Source organism: Silurus meridionalis, chromosome 13, assembly GCF_014805685.1.
Source record: "Silurus meridionalis isolate SWU-2019-XX chromosome 13, ASM1480568v1, whole genome shotgun sequence".
NCBI lineage: Eukaryota > Metazoa > Chordata > Actinopteri > Siluriformes > Siluridae > Silurus > Silurus meridionalis.
Window position 1 is genome coordinate 17,161,157 of NC_060896.1, and position 19,978 is coordinate 17,181,134.

At 39.8% G+C, this 19,978-nt stretch overlaps 1 protein-coding gene across 9 annotated transcripts in view; it reads left to right on the forward strand.

Moving 5' to 3' along the window:
- The window catches only part of reln (reelin), a 515,746-nt gene that overhangs the window by 428,950 nt on the left and 66,818 nt on the right, over positions 1-19,978 (forward strand). For 8 of the 9 annotated variants that reach the window (XM_046864386.1, XM_046864387.1, XM_046864388.1 and 5 more), the window contains 8 exons: positions 746-1,004; positions 1,268-1,517; positions 1,602-1,770; positions 1,844-1,984; positions 2,710-2,887; positions 6,633-6,826; positions 7,044-7,309; positions 18,182-18,336. In XM_046864386.1, coding sequence (XP_046720342.1) covers positions 746-1,004; positions 1,268-1,517; positions 1,602-1,770; positions 1,844-1,984; positions 2,710-2,887; positions 6,633-6,826; positions 7,044-7,309; positions 18,182-18,336 — 1,612 coding nt within the window. Of the gene's footprint in view, positions 1-745; positions 1,005-1,267; positions 1,518-1,601; positions 1,771-1,843; positions 1,985-2,709; positions 2,888-6,632; positions 6,827-7,043; positions 7,310-11,276; positions 11,805-18,181; positions 18,337-19,978 lie in introns of those variants that run through there. The other variant, XM_046864393.1, reaches the window with a different exon arrangement.

The following is a 19,978-nucleotide window of genomic DNA, read 5'->3' on the forward strand; positions in this document are numbered from 1 at the left end:
AGACAGTTTTATTTTACTGGTGTACAACAATGCCTGAAAACAGCAAAAAGACACAAGGTAGGTCTCTCCCAGAAAAAGATTTCAAACCAGGCTTGGGTTTTAAGATGTGCTGTTTAAGGTATTTTGAAGAATTGTTCCAAAAAAGCCATTGCAGAATTATGGCAACATGTGCTCTAGAATAATGGGTAAAAAAATGTTAATATTTGACTGTAATTGGAGGCAAGTTGTTCACTTAAGGGTTTGGCAAAATTTACATTATAAGTGTCTGGAAGCAACCTTTAAGCATGGTTAAGGTTTTTTGCAAGTTTTGTGCTACATTTCTGATAGAGTTGGAGATTTGCTCAGGATTAATGATGGTAAAGACAGCATTACTGGTAGATATTGATCCATAGCAAAACATCAGGGATGCTGTTTTGCAGGCATATGCTGTTTTTTAGACATATTGTTAGTAATACCAAAGATTGATTTAATTTGGATTTTTCTTGTTTTTTTTTTAAAGAGAATGTTTTTGTTTATGCTTGTGTATTTTAATTGTTAATGATCATTTTTAAGAACATAATCAAAAGGCACAGTGTGTCAATAGGAAGTTGATACATACACTAGAAGCATATTAAGTAAAATTGCAAAAAGAAAACAAAAAAAAAAAACACTTACTGTATTTCTCTTACTGTGTATAACCTGTATTACACGACCAGTTGTATTAGGTCAGAGAAAGTTCAAATGTTTTCACCTTTTATGTACACAGATTTGTACAGTTCTTTTTGCGTTTGGGCTGTGGGAAAACTTCCCCAGACCCACGTTCCCAGCCTGTGCTACTCCAGTTTTCAGTAAATGGAGGATTATCCTGGAAGCTGCTACAGAAATTTTTCTATACTAACAGCAGTAATCAGGCTGAGCTTATTGCCCTAAAGATTCCACTGCAAGCCCTCACTACTGAAACTCGCTTACGTTGGTGGCAGCCAGCTGAACATGGATACTTCTACAGTCCCTGGGTCATTGACAAGGTAATGTGATTTTAATCAAATACACAGCACATCTGTTATGGTCTATATTTATTTTAGGAAATTATAAATTGTATTTTTTATGGTCATACATAAATTGCATTTTTTTTTTCTAATAAAACCTTTTCTATTATCTCAATGTGCATCTTATTTTGCACACACAAAAAAAAGTGTATTCATGAAATACATTATAATAATGGAAGCACTATGATAAAAAGAAGTGGCTGCAGTAGCTAATATGTTTCATGATTGCATTGGTGTGTTAGGTAGTGGTGGGTGGCAGTGCCAGTGGTTGGGGTCCTCTGGAGGATAACTTCTCCACCACAGATGAACAGTTGTGGCTTCTTCATCCTGGTGGCACACACATGCCTGTGTGTGGCTCTGATGGCAATGCGTTTGCATTCATTGAAAAATCTAACACTCGTTATGCTATCACAACTGATATCAGTGTAGGGCAGGATGCCTTGATTCAGTTTGACTTCTCTGCTTCTTGCTCTGTCACCTCCTCCTGCTATTGTAAGTTTACTGTCATTATTTTTATATTATTTGTACCATTCAGAACCATTCTACTAACATGCATGAATGCTTGTGTGTACACAGCAGTGGAATTGGACTACTCTCTCGATCTTGGACTTAATTGGCAACCCCTCCTAAGAGAGTGTTTACCCACAAGTTCAGATTGTTCCTCTTACACACTTCAGAATTTCTTAGTGTCAGATACCTACAACAAATGGGGCAGAGTTACCATACCCATCCCAGCCTATGCCAGGTAAAATTACTACACCTCATTCATTATTTGCATTTTAAGTGCCCAGGACTAACACAAAGTTTGTGTTTTTAAGATCTACATCCACTCGATTCCGATGGCTTCAGAAGGCACCGTTTGACAAGCAGCAAACCTGGGCTTTAGACAACCTCTACATTGGAGATGGTTGTCCTGACATGTGCTCTGGTCATGGTCATTGCAAGCATAATTTCTGTGTGTGAGTTCTTTGCATTTTTCACAGTGAACATTGTAGTTAAAATTGCAAACACTGGCATATTTTCTTTTTCTCATTGGAACAAGAGTTGTTTACCTTACAAGTGTATTTTCAGGTATTAATAATTATGTAATGTTTATCAATACGTATTTTGTTGTCTTTCTCCAAAAAAATACAAAAATAAAAAAACATTTTTTCCCATAGTTGTAAATAAGTGTGCATTGTGCTCTGCAATTATCTGGTGCCCCATCCAAAGTGTATCCTAGTCTCATAGCAAGTGTGCTCTGATTAACATATGCTGTTGATGAATGTGCATTAATATATGTATGTATATGTCATGTAAGAGACTCTAAATAGATGCAGGTTCAGGTTTATGCAATTTTAATAAACAAAGATAGAGCTAGAGAAAGTGGTGAAAAAAACAGGTCAAGATCAAGGTAGTAAAAATATGTAACATGGCTTGAAAAAGACAGAGGATAATATCCAGGGAGAGTGAATCAAGTCTTTTCCCTAAGACAAATAAGCCAGCCAACTAAATCATTCTTCATCTTAGGAAAGTGTAGCACAATCTAAGGATCCTCATTCATAACCTCACATTATACTATGATTCAAATTGTTTCTTTGATTAATAGAGGCAAGAGTGTATGCCAACCTACTCAATTTTCTGTTGGGCCACACAAGGTTATCTTTTTACAATTTTAATTTATGTTTTTCTTTCTGTCATTTAGGTGTGACCCAGGGTGGGGAGGAAGGTACTGTGATGAAGCCATTCTACCCCTCTTGTCCCAAGTAAAGGACAGCTTTAGTCGTGCACCCTCCCTCAATCACTGGCGTCTATTAACTGGTGGAAAACTGAGTACAGTATGTGGGGCTGTAGCATCAGGTACAGCGCTGCACTTTAGTGAGGTAAGACAAGACACACCTTCTTATTTTATATAATGATTAGAAACCACTTTACTATTGTCTAATTTCCTGGGTTATCTAGGGATTTAATTGATTATTTTGATTTTGCTAGTTTTATTACAGTGTGATTATATAGCATCTTTTTAGTGGTCATGAAACTCATGAGCAAATGCAAATGCATAAAGAAGAGACAACCTTAAAAACTAATTCAGACAAGCAAATGCAAAATCATTAACAAAAACTTAGGCCCAATTAGGCAAGAGTTGAACAAAGAGAATCCGGTACAAAACAGAAGCAAACAAAACAGAAGCAGGTAAAAAACTGTGGTTAAAACAATCTATCAACATGATATCAATCAGAAAATATAAGGCTTAATAAGTAAATGGAATAAGTAACAAAGAGTGGGTTGTGGGAGGCAGCCCCACTGACCTTTGGTGTGAATGCATCATGTGAGTATGCTTTGTTGTTGTAAATGGGTTGTGGAAGGCTGCCTAGTCCTTGGCTTGAAGAAAAAAAATTACAGCAGGAAACTATAAGAAATGGCACACATATCTCTCAAAGTTTTCTGAGGAAGACAAGCAGATCCACTATGGAAACTGAAAAGAGTTGGTTGGTTACTTAGAAGATGACAGTTGTGTGCAGAAGAGGAGCAAGTGTTTTTAAATCCACTTTGCTTGAATCCATCATTACACTTTTGCCCATCAAGGTACAATCAATGACCTTTTCTGATAGGTGAGGCTATGACATATCCATCCCTACCTTTTTTTGTGTTGCTAAAAAGAAAGTAGAGGCATTTTTTTTTTTTTTTGCAACTAATTACATTAATTGTCAGGTCAGTAATATGATTGGTATAAATATAATATCTTAAAGAGGCAGAGTCCTCCAGAAGTATAGCTGAGCTGAGTTTCACCAATCAATACAAATTGTGGAACAATTTCTGAATAATGTTCCTCAGCCAAAAATTGCAAATACTTGCAAATGCTTTTCATCTTATCAATCTTGAATATCTAATCATCTACAGAAGATAAATTAAATCATTGCATGGGCTAAGAAACACCTTCAGAAATCACTGCCTGTGAATTCAGTTTGCTTACATCTTCTCTTGGCCAAAGTTTATTAGACTAAAAATAGACTTAAACATAGTGGAAAACTGTGCTGTAGATGCTGTGTTCAGACTAAAGAGTAGATGGACATACAGCTTGTTATCAGAAAGCACTGATGTCTTGTACAGTCCATCCGGAAAGTTTTCACAGCGCTTTACTTTTTCCACATTTTGTTATGATACAGCCTTATTTCAAAATGGATTGAATTCATAATCTTTCTCAAAATTCTACAAACAATACCCCATCATTCTCAAAAAATTATAATTGGTGCCAAAGGTGGTTCAACAAAGTATTGAGCAAAGGCTGTGAATACTTATGTGCATGTGATTTTTGTTTTTATTTGTAAAAGGTTTGCACAGAAAAACAAAAATCACATGCACATAAGTATTCACAGCCTTTGCTCAATACTTTGTTGATGCACCTTTGGCAACAATTATAATTTTTTGAGATTGATGCTACAAGCTTGGCATACCTATTTTTGGGCAGTTTCTTCCATTCTTTTTTGCAGAACCCCTCAAGCTCAATCAGGTTGGATGGGAAGCATCAGTACACATCCAGACCATAGACCAGCTCTGGCTGATCTATTTAAGGACATTAACAGAGTCATCCCCTAGCCACTCTTTTGTTATCTTGGCTGTGTGCTTAGGGTCAATGTCCTGTTGAAAGATGAACCGTCATTCGATTCTGAGGTCCAGAGCACTCTGGAGCAGGTTTTCATTAAAGACATATTTGTACATTGCTGCATTCATCTTTACCTCGACCCTGACAAGTTTCCCAGTTCCTGAAAACTTGAAAATGGTCAGATGATGAGCTGTGCCTAGATTCTCTCTCCATGGAGAAGCACTGGAGCTCTTTCTGAGCAATCATCCGGTTCTTGCTCACCTCCCTGACTAGGCCCTTCTCCCAAATTGCTCAGTTTGACCAGGCACCCTGCTCTGGGAAGAGTCCTAGTGGTTCCAAACTTCTTCTGTTAACGGATTAAGGAGGCCACTGTGCTCATTGGGACTTTAAATGCTGCAGAAATTTTTTTATAATATTTCCCAGATCTGTGCCTCTATACAGTCAGGTTTCGAAGTTCTAAATCCAATTTCTTGAACTTTGTGGTTTGGTTTGTGCTCTGACATGCACTGTTAACTGTGGGACCTTATATAGACAGGTGTGTGCCTTTCCAAATCATGTCTAATCAACTGAATTTATTACAGGTGAACTCTAAATGAAAACAGGATGCACCTGACAAATCTCTTTCATGTTGTCATAATATTGTACTGTGTATAGAATTTTGTGCAAATTTAATTTAATTCATTTTTAAATAAGGCTGTAAAAAAAAAAATGAGGAAAAAGTAAAGTGCTGTGAATACTTTCCTAACGCAGCTTGCACACCTGGAAAGACTTTCATCAATGCTGAAAGATATACACATGTTTAAGAGCAATATATGCCTCTGTCTAGATTATGTATTTTTCAGGAAAGTCCTTGCATATTTCAGCAAAACAGTGCTAAAATGCATACTGTATTTATTACTATTTTCTCAGACTCCTGGTAAAAGAAGTAGGGATGCTGCACAGTGGCCAATATGGCCCTGTCCCAACTTTTTTTGAGATGTGATTTACTCACTTTAAACATTTGAGATGCTTTCTGTGTTCTATTGTTAGAAAAAAATAATAATTTATAAGATTTGCAAGTCATTGCATTCTATTTTCATTTACATTTAACCAATACATCCCAACTTTTTGGAATATATAGACACACACATTAATCTCTCATTGTTGTCAATGCAAACCCAGTACCTCATAATGTAAATGTAAAAACAGAATTCTAGAATTGTCTCTTAATTAAAAAAAAAAGAAAAAAAAAAACCCAAATGAAATATAACATGTACATAAGGTTTAAGACCCTTTGCAACAAACTTGAAAATTTGCTCAGGTGGCTCCCAACTCTCTTGGTCATTGCTGACATGTTTCTTCACCTTGATTAGAGTCCACCTTTGGAAAAAATATATCATAGCAAAAACCCAGCCATGAGGTCAAAGAAACTGCCTGCAGAGCTCAGAGACAGGATTGTTGCAAGGCAAACAGGGAAGCCCGCTGAACGACTCTCAGACTGTGTGGAACAAGATTCTCTGGCCTGATGAATACATCTTGAGCAAACCAGGGACCTCTTATAAATTGCACAACACCATCTGAAAATGTGGCGCATGATTGGGGCAGCATCATGCTATGAAAGGTGTTTTTCTGCAGCAGGGACTTGATAACTGGTCAGGGTTGGAGGAAAGCTGAATGGAGCAAAGTACATATATATCCTCAATAAAAGCCTGATCCACAGCACTTAGGACCTCAGACTTGGCCAAAGTTTCACGTTTTTTCAAATAAAAACATCCCTGGAGACAACACTGGAGTGGCTTAGGAACAACTCTGTGAATGTTTTTTTTTTTTTACCTTTTTAGAATTCTGCTTTCCCTTTGCTATTATGGAGTACTGAGTGTAAATTATAAGAAAAACATAATGTGTGTGTGTGTGTGTGTGTGTATATATATATATATATATATATATATATATATATATATATATATATATATATATATATATATATATATAAAATATATATAGGGATTAAATTAGAGTTTAAATGTACTTTTTGACATTAACAGCTCTGTACTCGTCAGCTGGTAACTGTGGATTTGAACTTGACCAATGCTGAGTTTGTACAGTTCTACTTCATGTATGGCTGCATGGCACCCCCTACCACCAGAAACCAGGGTGTATTACTGGAGTTCAGCCTGAATGGAGGCATCAGCTGGAGATTACTGACTGAGATAAACTATGACCAATACAGCAAGCCAGGGTATGACTGTCCAAATATATGGTCCATATAACTGATGTTGTCTGGATGTTCTATATCATGATTAGTGTGATGCTGATATAATAAAATTTTATTAAATCTTTAATTAATTTCCTTAAGATCAACTTTTCTAAATTAATGAAGTTATTCTTCAAAAATAGTGCGTGGTTTATTTCTTATTTTTTTGTACACATTGTGACATTAACATTAACTTCCACAGGTTTGTGAATGTTCTCTTGCCCCCAACTGCCAAGGCAGTGGGAGTACAGCTTCGTTGGTGGCAGCCACAACATGATGGATCAGATCGTGGAGACTGGGCACTTGACAATGTGCTTGTTTCTGGCTCAGATACACATGCTCAAATCTCAGACACATTTGGAGTTGCATTGCCCATTCATGAGAGGTCTCCAGCTGACGGCACACTTGGAACACTTACTGGCCACATCAGGACAGTAAGCAAGGGAGAAAAAAGCAGCAAGAGAAGAGGTGTGACACATGCATATTTACAGATAAACTTGAAAGTATGGGCTTTTCATTATGAATGGCTACAATCTTCACCAAATTGTGAAATAGCACTAATCCACATTTTTAAACTCTCTTAGTGGTGATATGACTTTGAAGGTGAAAAAATATTAAATTACCTACCTATGTACTTTAAATTTTTTTACCTTCAAAGTCATACCACCACTAAGAGAGTTCAAGTCACAAACAAATTAGAATGATTTAGAATAAATGAGATCTGCTGTTTCTTTTTGGATCTTCTTGGATTCATGTGACTGCTGAAGATGGTCAAAGATGGTCTGCAAAGAGCTTACCAAGCATCAATGAGATCTTTATTAAAAGTTATTTTTTCAGCAGAGGGTTACAAAAGAATGTCGAAAAAATTAGATGTTCTATGGAACACTATGAAGGCCATAATTTCCAAATGGAGAATTTGGAGCACCAGCATGACTTTAACAATAAGAGAATTCTTCTTCTTGTTCTTCTTCTTCTTTTGGCTTCTCCCATTAAGGGTTGCGACAGCAGATCATCCGTCTCCATACCCCCCTGTCCTCTCCATCTGCCTCTTTCACATCAACCACCTGCATGTCTTCCCTCACCACATCCATAAACCTCCTCTTTGGCCTTCTTTTTTTCCTCTCTCCTGGTAGCTCCATCCTCAGATTTCTCCTACTGAAATATGCCATGTCCCTTCGCTGCACATGTCCAAACCATCTCAATCGTGCCTCCCTCACCTTGTCTCCAAAATGTCCTACATGCGCTGCCCCTCTAATAAACTAATTTCTAATCCTGTCTATCCTTGTCACTCCCAACAAAAACTTCAACAACTTCAGCTCTGCTACCTCCAGCTTCACCTCCTGTCTTTTACTCAATGCCACTGTCTCTTAACCATACAACATCGCAGGTCTCACCACAGTCCTGTAAACTTTCCCTTTCACCCTTGCAGATACCCTTCTATCACTAATCACTCCTGCCACTCTTTTTTACTCACTCCACCATGCCTTCACTCTATTATTCACTTCTCCAACACACTCATTACTTTGCAATGTTGACCCAGGTACCTAAACTCCTCGACCTTCTTCACCTCTTCTCCCTGCAACCGCACCACTCCACTGCCCTCCCTCTCATTCACACACATGTACTCTGTCTTACTACTACTGACTTTCATTCCCCTTCTCTTCAGCACATACTTCCACCTCTTCAGGATCTTCTTAAATCTGCTCCCTACTCTCACCACAAATCGCAATATCATCCCCACACATCATAGTCTATGGAGTCTGTCTGACCTCATCAGTCAACCTGTCCATCACCACTGCAAACAGGAAACGGCTCAGAGGCGATTCTCGATGCAATCTAATCTCCACCTTAAACCAGTCTGTCAATCCTACTGCACAATTCACTGCTCCTGCTACTGCACAGTCACACTGTCCTCATACATGTCCTGCACCACCCTCACATAGTTCTTTGACACACCTGACTTCCTCATACAATACCACAACTCCTCTCTCAGCACCCTGTCGTATGCTTTCTCTAAATCCACAAACACAATGCAACTCCTTTTGACCTTCTCTTTACTTCTCCATCAACATTCTCAAAGCAAATAATGCATCTGTGGTGCTCTTCCTCAGCATGAAACCATACTGCTGCTCACAGATGGTTACCTCTTCTCTCAGCCTGGCTTCCACTACTCTTTTCCATAACTTCATGGTGTGACTGAAAAAAGCCCTGTAGTTTCTGCAGGTCTGCACAACTCCCAGTAAAAAAAAAAAAAAAAAAAACGGTACCAGCATACTTCGCCTCCACCTCCTCTCACCTTCCAAAGTCCTGTTAAAGAATCTTGATTAAAAAAATCCACTGCCATCTCTCCTAAACATCTCCATGTTTCTACCAGTATGTCATCGGGTCCTACTGACTTTCCACTCTTTATCCTCTTAATTGCTGCTCTCACTTCCTCCTTACTAATCCTATCCCTTTCCTGCTTCACAATCTCCACACCATCCAACCTTCTCTCTCTCTAATTTTCCTCATTCATCAGCTGCTCAAAATATTCCCTTCATCTTCTAAACACACTCTCCTCACTAGTCAACACATTCATCTATATGCGAACCACATTAAAGCTTATAACTATTCTGGCCCTTAGGGGTTCTCAGCATACCCACCAAGGACTGGACTGATAAAGCAAATGAGTCGAAGGTGTTAGCATCTCCCAGCCTAAGAGGGATTCAGGATGGCACCCAACTCAGAATGAACAAGCTGTCTTGGCTGTTCATACTTGTCTTAAAGTGCCTGCAGCGCAGCGGAGTAAAGCTGCGGGTGATACATGAAAGCTTTAGCTAGCTGAAGAGCACTGGGGAGTGTCAAGTTACTGATATAGTTGTGATTATTCAACAAATTGTGTAATGCTAACTTGAACAACACAAAGTCACTTTTAGCACCACTCTCGAAGACTGGTAATGTAGGCTGTAAAATGCCATAGGCTGATGCATACAGGAGCTCTGGGCTTAGAAAAGTTGAGTAAACAGCTGAGGGAAAAGGCTCAGATGGAGCTGCTTGAACAGAACTAGGAGCTTTAGGTGCCTTTGTCGAGGCTTGATCATTGGAGCTGGGGAGCCGTGATCAACCTGGAAGTGTCACGGCGGGCATGCTGATGCTTATAGTGGTCGCAGCACTTAGTCTTGGGAATGATGCTGAGGGCTGAGGTGCCACGTTCAATGTTGATGACTCAGAGTGTACTGGAGCAGCAGTATAAGCAGACGGTGCAATTTTAGGGATTGGCAATAAGAGCGCTTGTGGCACCAAGCTCAAAGCTAGGATCATTACCATCACAGAAAATGGCACCCAAACAGGGATATGAATCCTGCTAATTTAAAAACTTAAAACAAAGTACAGTATATGATAATTCTCATTTTGATATGCTCCTGTTTGCTTTAGTGTAAACCCCTTTATAGTGTGAAAATTATTTTTGAACTTTGCTCTAAACCTTAGGCTATTCATCCTGCTTTATATTATTATTCTATATGCACTTAATTGTTGAAGTCTAAAAATGATAATCTAAATTAATGCAAATTGAAACTTATATAATTGAATGTGGTTACCAGGTTATGTGAATTGTACAATCCCGATTCCTAAAAAGTTGGGACACTGTACAAATTGTGAAAAAAACTGAATGCAATGATGTGGAAGTTTCAAATATTTCAATATTTTATTCAGAATACAACATAGATGACATATCAAATGTTTAAACTGAGAAAATATATCATTTTATAACTTCAATCTTTTTGCAATTTTTCTCTGAGAAACTCTAATATTCTAATATTGCTCCACTATTTTTTGCAGCAGCATTGGGGGAATTGGTGATACTCTGCCCATCTTGACTTCTGAGAGACAATGCCACTCTGAGAGGCTCTTTTCATACCTAATTATGTTGCCAATTGACCTAATAAGTTGCAAATAAAATATAAGTTTATAAGATTTGGAAATTATTGCATTCCTTTTTATTTACAATTTGTACAGTGTCCCAACTTTTTTTGGAATCGGGTTTGTAGAAACCAGCTCTAGACCTTAAACTTGAAGTTAAGTTTGTAATCAGTAATCAAAGAAAGCATATCTTATCACAAGTATTTATTTTTTATAATTTTGCACTGAATAATTTTGTTTTTTACTTTATGTACTGACAACATACAAAAATATCTTTCCTACATGGTACATAATGGCAGACCCTTTGTACACATTAACCTTTGTGGACATTAAAGTCGCCTGATACAGCCACTCCAGTCTGGACACCTGCCTTGCAAACTCAGGTGCCTATCTACCCATATACCCCCATTTTAATCCACTACATTACAATCAAGAATCTAGGTGCAGTTTGCTTCTTCCCCCAGCACACCTGCACAACCTCGTGAATGGAATGGAAACCAGGACCTGATGCAGTTGTTTAATCTCTCTCCACTAGGAATAGCAGGGGATGGTTGTCTTCAGAGGCCCAGTATGATTTGCCTGGGATGTTTTCCACACCTGCAAGGGGGATTGGACATCTTATGGTCCAGGGTATCTGGGACAAATTGTTTTACCTCATAAAGAGACAAAAGACTGCTGTATGCAAATTACAAGGATTTTTATCGAAAAACACATTGAAATCGAGACTGACCAAATGGTAAAGGCAGTTACATTTATTTCATGGTAGAGCAACTTTTAACAAGAGATACAACAAGACCTCAACATTTTCAAAAAAGCCATGGTGAACTTAATAAGGATTTCTTAGACATTACAACTGTCCAGAAATACATACAAAAAAAGGCATGATGACATTGTTAAAAATTTGTCATCTTGTCATTTCATTGTTGTATCACCTCCTGTAAATGCTTTTGCTGTCAAGAGTGACCATCTCAAATTACCCTTTCCTAGTTTTGGAAGACCATAGAACTTGTGGTTTTTAAATAAATTAAAGGATTTTCTTGCATTATATCCTCTGTCTGATCCTGAAATTCTAGCCGCATTTAGAAAAGTCTTATATGTCCCTGCCCATGATTGGTGGGATGTAACCAGAACTACAATAATTTCCTGGTGTGGGTTCGAGTCTTCATTCCTTACTGCTTTTCTCTCTGAAGATTAAGGATGAACTTGCTGAATGCATCAGTATCATAACTCAAGGTGAGTGACAGTCTGTCAGAAATTTAGCCTTTAGCCATAGAGTCCTTTGCAGAAGGTGGTAACCTACCTTAGCAGAGCCAAAATAAGTCAAATTGATTCAGAAAAGCATAATTCATTGGCCAGCCAGCTGCAGGATCATGTATCGGCTGTGGAAGAATTGCTATGTTTGGGACCACTTGTTGAGAATGATAATTTATAGCAGTTGCAGTATGACTACAGTTTGAGCTCAAGGCATGGTCAAGTTGGACTTCGAAGTCCAAATGTAACCAACTTCCAGATAAACCACCAGTACAGTGCAGGCGGTGTAAAGGCCATCGTGCTCCCTGCAATTGTCCATAGTTTATTTTGTCCTAACAGTCTACTTCCCAATCAGCCCAACAAGCTATTGACATGTCTAAAACCTTCCCTTAGAAATCTATTCGTAAAGCCATTAGCAACTCAGGGGACTACTCCAAATGCTTTAAATACTAATGTCAATTCCACAAATGGACCTTCTGTTGTACGACAACAATTCATTGTGGCAGTCAGTATCAGTACTTAAGCAGGTAAAGCCATTGGGGTGAGTTATTCCCTACTATATGAGTACTTATGAAAAGGACTTAATCACATGGAACAAAGTCCTTGGTCTCATGTCCTTGGTCTCATGGACCCTTATATTTGGCCAATGGAAAGGATAAAGTGGGGTGGTTAAATGTTTTACTTAAATTCCATAATCAAATTTGCATGATTAAAACTTACCTGTTACTTTGTTGACAACCAAAGCTCATTTTTTTGTTTTGGGACTAGACTTTATCTTTTTTTTTTAGTGGAAATGCAAATAAAGGTGTCTCAGTGGAAGTATACATTTACCTGTAATCCAGATGCTGACTATTACTTTCAGCCCGGTCAAACCAAGCCATTAGGGAGGCACAAGCCAGTGCACTCTTAGTCCCGGTCCCGGTCCCAAGCCCGGATAAATGGGGAGGGTTGCGTTAGGAAGGGCATTCAGCATAAAACATGTGCCAAATCAAATATGCGGATCACAAATAAGAATTTCGTACCGGATTGGTCGAGGCCCGGGTTAACAACGCCCACCACGGGTACCGTTAGCCGTCAGGGTACCGGTGGAAATTGGGCTACTGTTAGCCGAAGAAGGAAAAGGAGAGGAGGAAGACGTCTACAGAGACAGCAGGAAAAGGAGAAGTGTAGGAGTGTGGAGGTTCGGGTTTTTACTTTAAATGTTGGTTCTATGACTGGTAAAGGAAGAGAGATAGCTGATATGATGGAGAGGAGAAAGGTAGATATATTTTGTGTTCAGGAGACCAAGTGGAAAGGGAGAAAGGCCAGGACTAAACTGTTCTATCATGGTGTGGATGGAAAGAGAAATAGTGTAGGGGTGATTCTGAAGGAAGAGTGCAGTAAGAGTGTAGTGGAGGTGAAGAGAGTTTCTGATAGGGTGATGAACATGAAGGTGGAAGTTGAAGGGATGATGATAAATGTCATCAGTGCTTATGCTCCACAAGTCGGCTGTGAGATGGAGGAGAAGGAAAGATTCTGGTGAATTAGATGAAGTGGTAGATGGTGTACCTAGGAAAGAACGATTGGTGATTGGGGCAGACTTTAAAGGGCATGTAGGTGAAGGGAACAGAGGTGATGAGGAGGTGATGGGTAGGTATGGCCTTAAGGAGAGGAATGTGGAAGGGCAGATGGTGGTGGATTTTGCTAAAAGGATGAAAATGGCAGTGGTGAACACTTATTTTAAGAAGAAGGAGGATCATAGGGTGACCTATAAAAGTGGAGGAAGGTGCACACAGGTGGACTATGTTCTATGTGGGAGATGCAACCTGAAGGAGATTGAAGACTGTAAGGTGTTGGCAGGGGACTTTGTAGCTAGAAAGCATCGGATGGTGGTCTGTAGGATGGTTTTGGAGGCGAAGAAGAACAGGAGGAGAGTGAGGACTGAAAGAAGAATAAGATGGTGGAAGCTGAAGGAGGAAGAGTGTAGTGTGAGGTTCAGGGAAGAGGTCAGACAGGGGCTCAGTGGTGGTGAAGAGGTGCTGGATGATTGGGTAACTACTGCAGGAGTGATGAGGGAGGCAGCTATAAAAGTACTTGGTGTAAGATCTGGAAATAGAAAGGAAGTCAAAGAGACGTGGTGGTGGAATGAGGAAGTGCAGGAGAGCATATGGAGAAAGAGGTTGGCAAAACAGAAGTGGGATCGACAGAGTGATGAGAAAAGTAGGCAGGAGTACAAGGAGATGCAGCAGCAGGTAAAGAGGGATGTGGCGAAAGCCAAGGAAAAGGCATATGAGGAGTTGTATGAGAGGTTGGACACTAACGGAGGAGAAAAGGATTTGAACCGATTGGCCAGCCGATTGAGGAGACTGTGTTGAGAAGGTGGAGGGAGTATTTTGAGCAGCTGATGAATGAGGAAAATTAGAGAGAGAGAGAGAAAGAAGGTTGGATGATGTGGAGTTAGTGAAGCAAGATGTGGATAGGATTAGTAAGGAAGAAGTGAGAGCAGCGATTAAGAGGATGAAGAGTGGAAAGTCGGTTGGACCAGATGACATATACCGGTAGAAGCGTGGAGATGTTTAGCAGAGATGGCAGTGGAGTTTTTAACCAGATTAATTAACAAGATTCTGGAAGGTGAAAGGATGCCTGAGGAATGGAGAAGGAGTTTGCTGGTACCGATCTTTAAGCATAAGGGAGATGTGCAGACCTGCAGTAACTACAGGGGAATTAAGTTGATCAGTCACACCATGAAGTTATGGGAAAGAGTAGTGGAAGCCAGGCTGAGAGAAGAGGTGACCATCTGTGAGCAAAAGTATGGTTTCATGCCTAGAAGGAGCACCACAGATGCCTTATTTGCTTTGAGAATGTTGATGGAAAAGTATAGAGAAGGACAGAAGGAATTGCATTGTGTATTTGTGGATTTAGAGAAAGCGTATGACAGGGTGCCAAGAGAGGAGTTGTGGTATTGTATGAGGAAGTATGGTGTGTCAGCGAAGTATGTGAGAGTGGTGCAGGACATGTATGAGGACAGTGTGACAGCAGTGAAGTGTGCAGTAGGAAAGAAAGACTGGTTTAGGGTGAAGGTTGGACTACATCAAGGATCAGCCCTGAGCCCTTTCCTGTTTGCAGTGGTGATGGACAGGTTGACGGACAAGGTCAGACAGGAGTCTTCCTGGACTATGATGTTTGCGGATGATATTGTGATTTGTGGTGAGAGTAGTGAGCAGGTTGAGAAGAGCCTGGAGAGGTGGAGATATGCGCTAATGAGAAGGGGAATAAAAGTCAGTAGGAGTAAGACAGAGTCCATGTGTGTGAATGAGAGGGAGGGAAGTGGAGTGGTGCGGTTACATGAAGAAGAGTTGGAGAAGGTGGAGGAGTTCAGGTACCTGGGGTCAACAGTGCATAGTGATGGAGAGTGAGAGAAAGGATTTGAGAAGTGAAGAAAATAGTGCAGGCAGGGTGGGTGGAGAAAAGTGGCAGGAGTGATTTTTTGATAGAAGGGTATCTGCAAGAGTGAAAGGGAAAGTTTTTAGGACTGTGGTGAGGCCTGCTATGTTGTATGGTTTAGAGACAGTTGCATTGAGTAAAAGGCAATAGGCAGAGCTGGAGGTAGCAGAGCTGAAGATTTGTTGTTGTTCAAGAAATTGGGAGTGATGAGAATGGACAGGATTAGAAATAAGTTCATTAGAGGGACAGCACATGTAGGACGTTTTGGAGGCGAGATTGAGATGGTTTGGACATGTGCTGAAGAGGGACAAGGCTTATATCGGTAGGAGATTGCTGAGGACCCTTTGACGTAACACAGCGAGTTGGAGAAGTTGACTACGAGGTTAGACACAGAGACAATGGCAATTTACTCCAGGTACACCACCTCAATCTCCTGCAACCATGGAGAGAAGTGGTCCTTGTGTCTCTGGCAATGGTGGTTCTTGATAGAGGAGGAAACAGGAGAAAACCTGGCCAGCAGGAGCCAACTCTGCTCTTCAGGATTGTTTTGAGTGCACTGACGGGGACATGTTTAGGGAGGCTACAACTAACAGCGATTCCATCAACTTAGAGGAGTACACATCATCAGTGACCAGCTACATCTGCAAGTGCATTGATGATGTGATCTCCAAGACCATCACTGCACAACAACCAACCAGAAGCTGTGGATGACCACAAAAGTGTGTGCGCTGTTAAAATCTAGAGATTAAAAAATCTAGAGACTCCATCAATGACGAGTCAGCATACAGAAAGGCGGTGAAACAGTTAACAACCTGGTGTAGAGCCAACAACCTGTCTCTAAACTTTGACAAAACCAAATAGATGGCTGTTGACTTCAGGAGAGCACATAGTGGCCATTCTCAACTGATCATCGATGGATCCTTTGTTGAGATTGTCAAGAGCACCAAATTCCTTGGTGTACACCTGGTCACTCAACACCAGCTCCATTATCAAGAAAGCCCAGCAGCACCTCTACTTACTGAGAAGACTGAGGAAAGCCCATCTTCCTCCCCATCCTAAACATGTTCTACAGAGGGACCTTCAAGAGCATCCTGAGCAGCTGCATTACTGCCTGATTTGGGAAGACCCTTCAGAGGGTAGTGAGGATGGCCGAGAAGATCATCAGAGTCTCCCTCCCCTCTATCACAGACATTTACAACAGCATTGTAGATGACACCCAAGTTACTGAACTGTACAACCTGAACTCAACACACACTCAATACTCATATCAATCCATTCCACCACCCACATTATATTATAATACTCATATCAATCCATTCCACCACCCACATTATATTATATTAAATCATATTATACAGTTTATTTGCAGTTTTTCACCTCTCGACTGCTGCTACTGTTGTTTTTGCACAACATTTTGTTTGTTTACAAGCACACTTGTTTATATTCCTTTTCTACACTTTACTGTATAATCATATTATGCAATAGGTTTACTAGTTGGCGCTGTTTTGTGTATCTGTCCCACACTGTCTTGTGTTGTCTGTCTGCACTTTTTTTTGGTCTGCACTGTTTGCACTAGGTTGCACTTTATGTGGCAAGGACACTTACTTTAGTCCTTGCTCTGTGTTCTGTTATGTATCTTTATTAGATGAGATTCAACTTTGTCATTTTGCAAGGTACATGTACAGAGCCAATGAAATGCAGTGTTTTGTGATGTAGCTCTTGTTTAATGTAGCACCAGGGTTCTGGAGGAACATTCTCATTTCACTGTGTACTGCATGTAATGCATCATCTACATATAGTAGAACTGGAGGCCCCTTGTGGAGACCACCTCCCACACTACCAGAGACCACAGGTTTTAAGCTGCTCTTGCTGTTTTTGCACAACATTGTTTGTGTACAAATACATCCTTGTTTACAGTTCACCTTTGCACATTGTACTGCATAACATTGTACAGTAGGTTTACTGGTCGACACTATTATGTGTTGTGTATATGTCCTTCCCTGTGCTGTAATGTATGTTTGCACTGTCTTTTGTTTGCTATAGGTTGGACACCATGCTCTATTTTCTGTGATGTAGCTCTATGTTGTTTTATGTAGCACCAGGGTTCTGAAGAAACGTTGTCTCATTTCACTGTGTACTGCATCAGCTATATATGGTTAAAATAAAAATAAATAAATGACTTTGCTTTAATTTCCACTTCTCCTGTACTTCTCCTGGGCTTCCCTGATTGCCACCTTTAGGTCTTTCTGGATCTTTTTTAGTTCCTTCTTGTTACCAGCTCTAAAAGCCCTCTTCTTGCCATTCATGTCCTTTATGTACCTTGTTACCCACGGTTTGTTACTGAAATATAATTAGCTTTCTTTGGGTCAATAAAATATTAACAAAACTTCATGTTTTGAGTTCTTATGCATTTTGAGAGGCCTGCTAAAAACAACACACAAGCATCTGTTTGATGTTTTGCCTTCTAATTTAGTGTCTTATTGAACTTCTCTGCTGGCAGCTTAATTTTGATGATACCTTTTGATTATTAATCTTCATTTGTCTTTGTTTCTTTGTGGACAGAGATTTTTTATCACTGTTCCCCTGAATTAATTATTTTAACAGATGGGTAATATTTGTGTTTTCAAAAATGTCATTATAGTGAATGTGGAATGAATGGGTTATGCACACAAAACATTCACAAGATAACAGGTTATCTTGTGAAATTTATTAATGAATAATTTTAATAAATATTTAAAAATATATATATTTTAACTTTTTTTCCAGTTAGTGACCACTGGCTCTTCTCAGAAGACTGCTCTGTGCAACACTTTTGCAACTCCTCAGATGACGTAATGGTATGTGGCAAAGTAGATAGCCAAGAAGTGTATGCTGTAACACATGATATCATCCCAGACAAAGGTTGGGTCATGCAGTTTAAGGTAAGTGTATGCCTTTAATTAATCTTTATCATTATCATCATTTAATTTCTAGATCAATTTCAAAGTTTACTTGGGTATAGTGGTAAAAAGTTCCTATCTAGTGATGAATGACATTTCATTAAATAATTCTTCATAACATTTTAAAAAAGACACAATATACAGAACATCACACAAACATACAATTAAATGTATACACACATTTAGGATCAATGAACCTAAAAAAATGACAAATAACTAAAGAGAAGTCACACTGCGGACAGGATATGCATTTCATATATTTGCAAAGCAAATTAAATTGGCTAATTTGCCTGTGCAATTACACCAATTACAGCACATCAATGCACCAAATATACACCTTTACAGTATAACCCAGACATTTTTGCCTATTTAAAACCCTGTTGCCAATATGCTTCTGGGTCGGTCACGGTTTATGGTCTGTCACAGGAGTGTTCAGATTTATTCACACATTAAAAATATTTAATTAAAACTTCTTACTTTTCACATTTTTATTAACAGCATTATCATAATAGAATATATATTAACCTATTGGGAGAAAACTGATAGTTATATAATAGTTATATTTAGATGAGCTAAACATCTTTTACACACGCTTTGAGGCTGCAGCTAACCACACTAGCAGTGCTAGCAGCACGAACAGCATGCACACTGAGAGAGCGAGAGAGGTAAACATGTTCACCATCTTGGAGCATGACGTGAGGAGGGCATTCAAGAGAGTGAATACCAGGAAGGCAGCAGGACCAGATGGCATCACAGGTCAGGTTCTGAAAGCCTGCGCCTGCCAGCTAGCACCGGTAATCACTGAGATATTCAACCTCTCACTGAAACAGTCTGTTGTCCCCTCATGCTTCAAACAGTCCACCATTGCTCCTGTCTCAAAGAAGCCCAAGCCTGCCTGCCTCAACGACTACCGCCCTGTAGCCCTGACCTCAGTAGTGATGCTTTTGAAAGACTGGTCAGAGACTTTACTGCTACACACTGGATCCTCTACAGTTCGTGTACTGCCAGAACCGTTCTACTGAGGATGCATCACAAATCTTCCAGACATAACGATGAGCCACTTGGACTACAGAAAAGGGAATTATGCAAAGATGCTGTTTGTGGAATACAGTTCAGCGTTCAACACCATAATTCCCTCCATGCTCAGCTCTAAGTTAAAGGTCCTGGGACTGTGTCAATAGATCTCCAACTTCCTGACAGACAGACCACAAGCAAACACACCTCATCCACCCTCACCCTCAACACTGGAGCTCCCCAGGGTTGTGTTCCGAGCCCCTGCTGTACTCACTGTACACATATGACTGTGTGGCCACTTCCAACTCCACCACCATCATAAAGTTTGCTGATGACACTGTTGTTGTGGGCCTGATCTCCAACAATGACGAGACGGGCTACCTACAGGAGGTTTAAAACCTGGAGAAATGGTGCCAGGAGAACAACCTTCTCCTAAACATCAGTAAGAATAAGGAGTTGATGGACTTCAGTAGTTGAGTGGACTTCAGCATGAAGCAGGAGCGGCCATACCAACCGCTAAACATCAACGAGACCCCAGTGGCGAGAGTGGACAGTTTCTGGTACCTAGGTGTTAACATCACTGTAGCGAATTTAGCTCGCAAAGAAAATT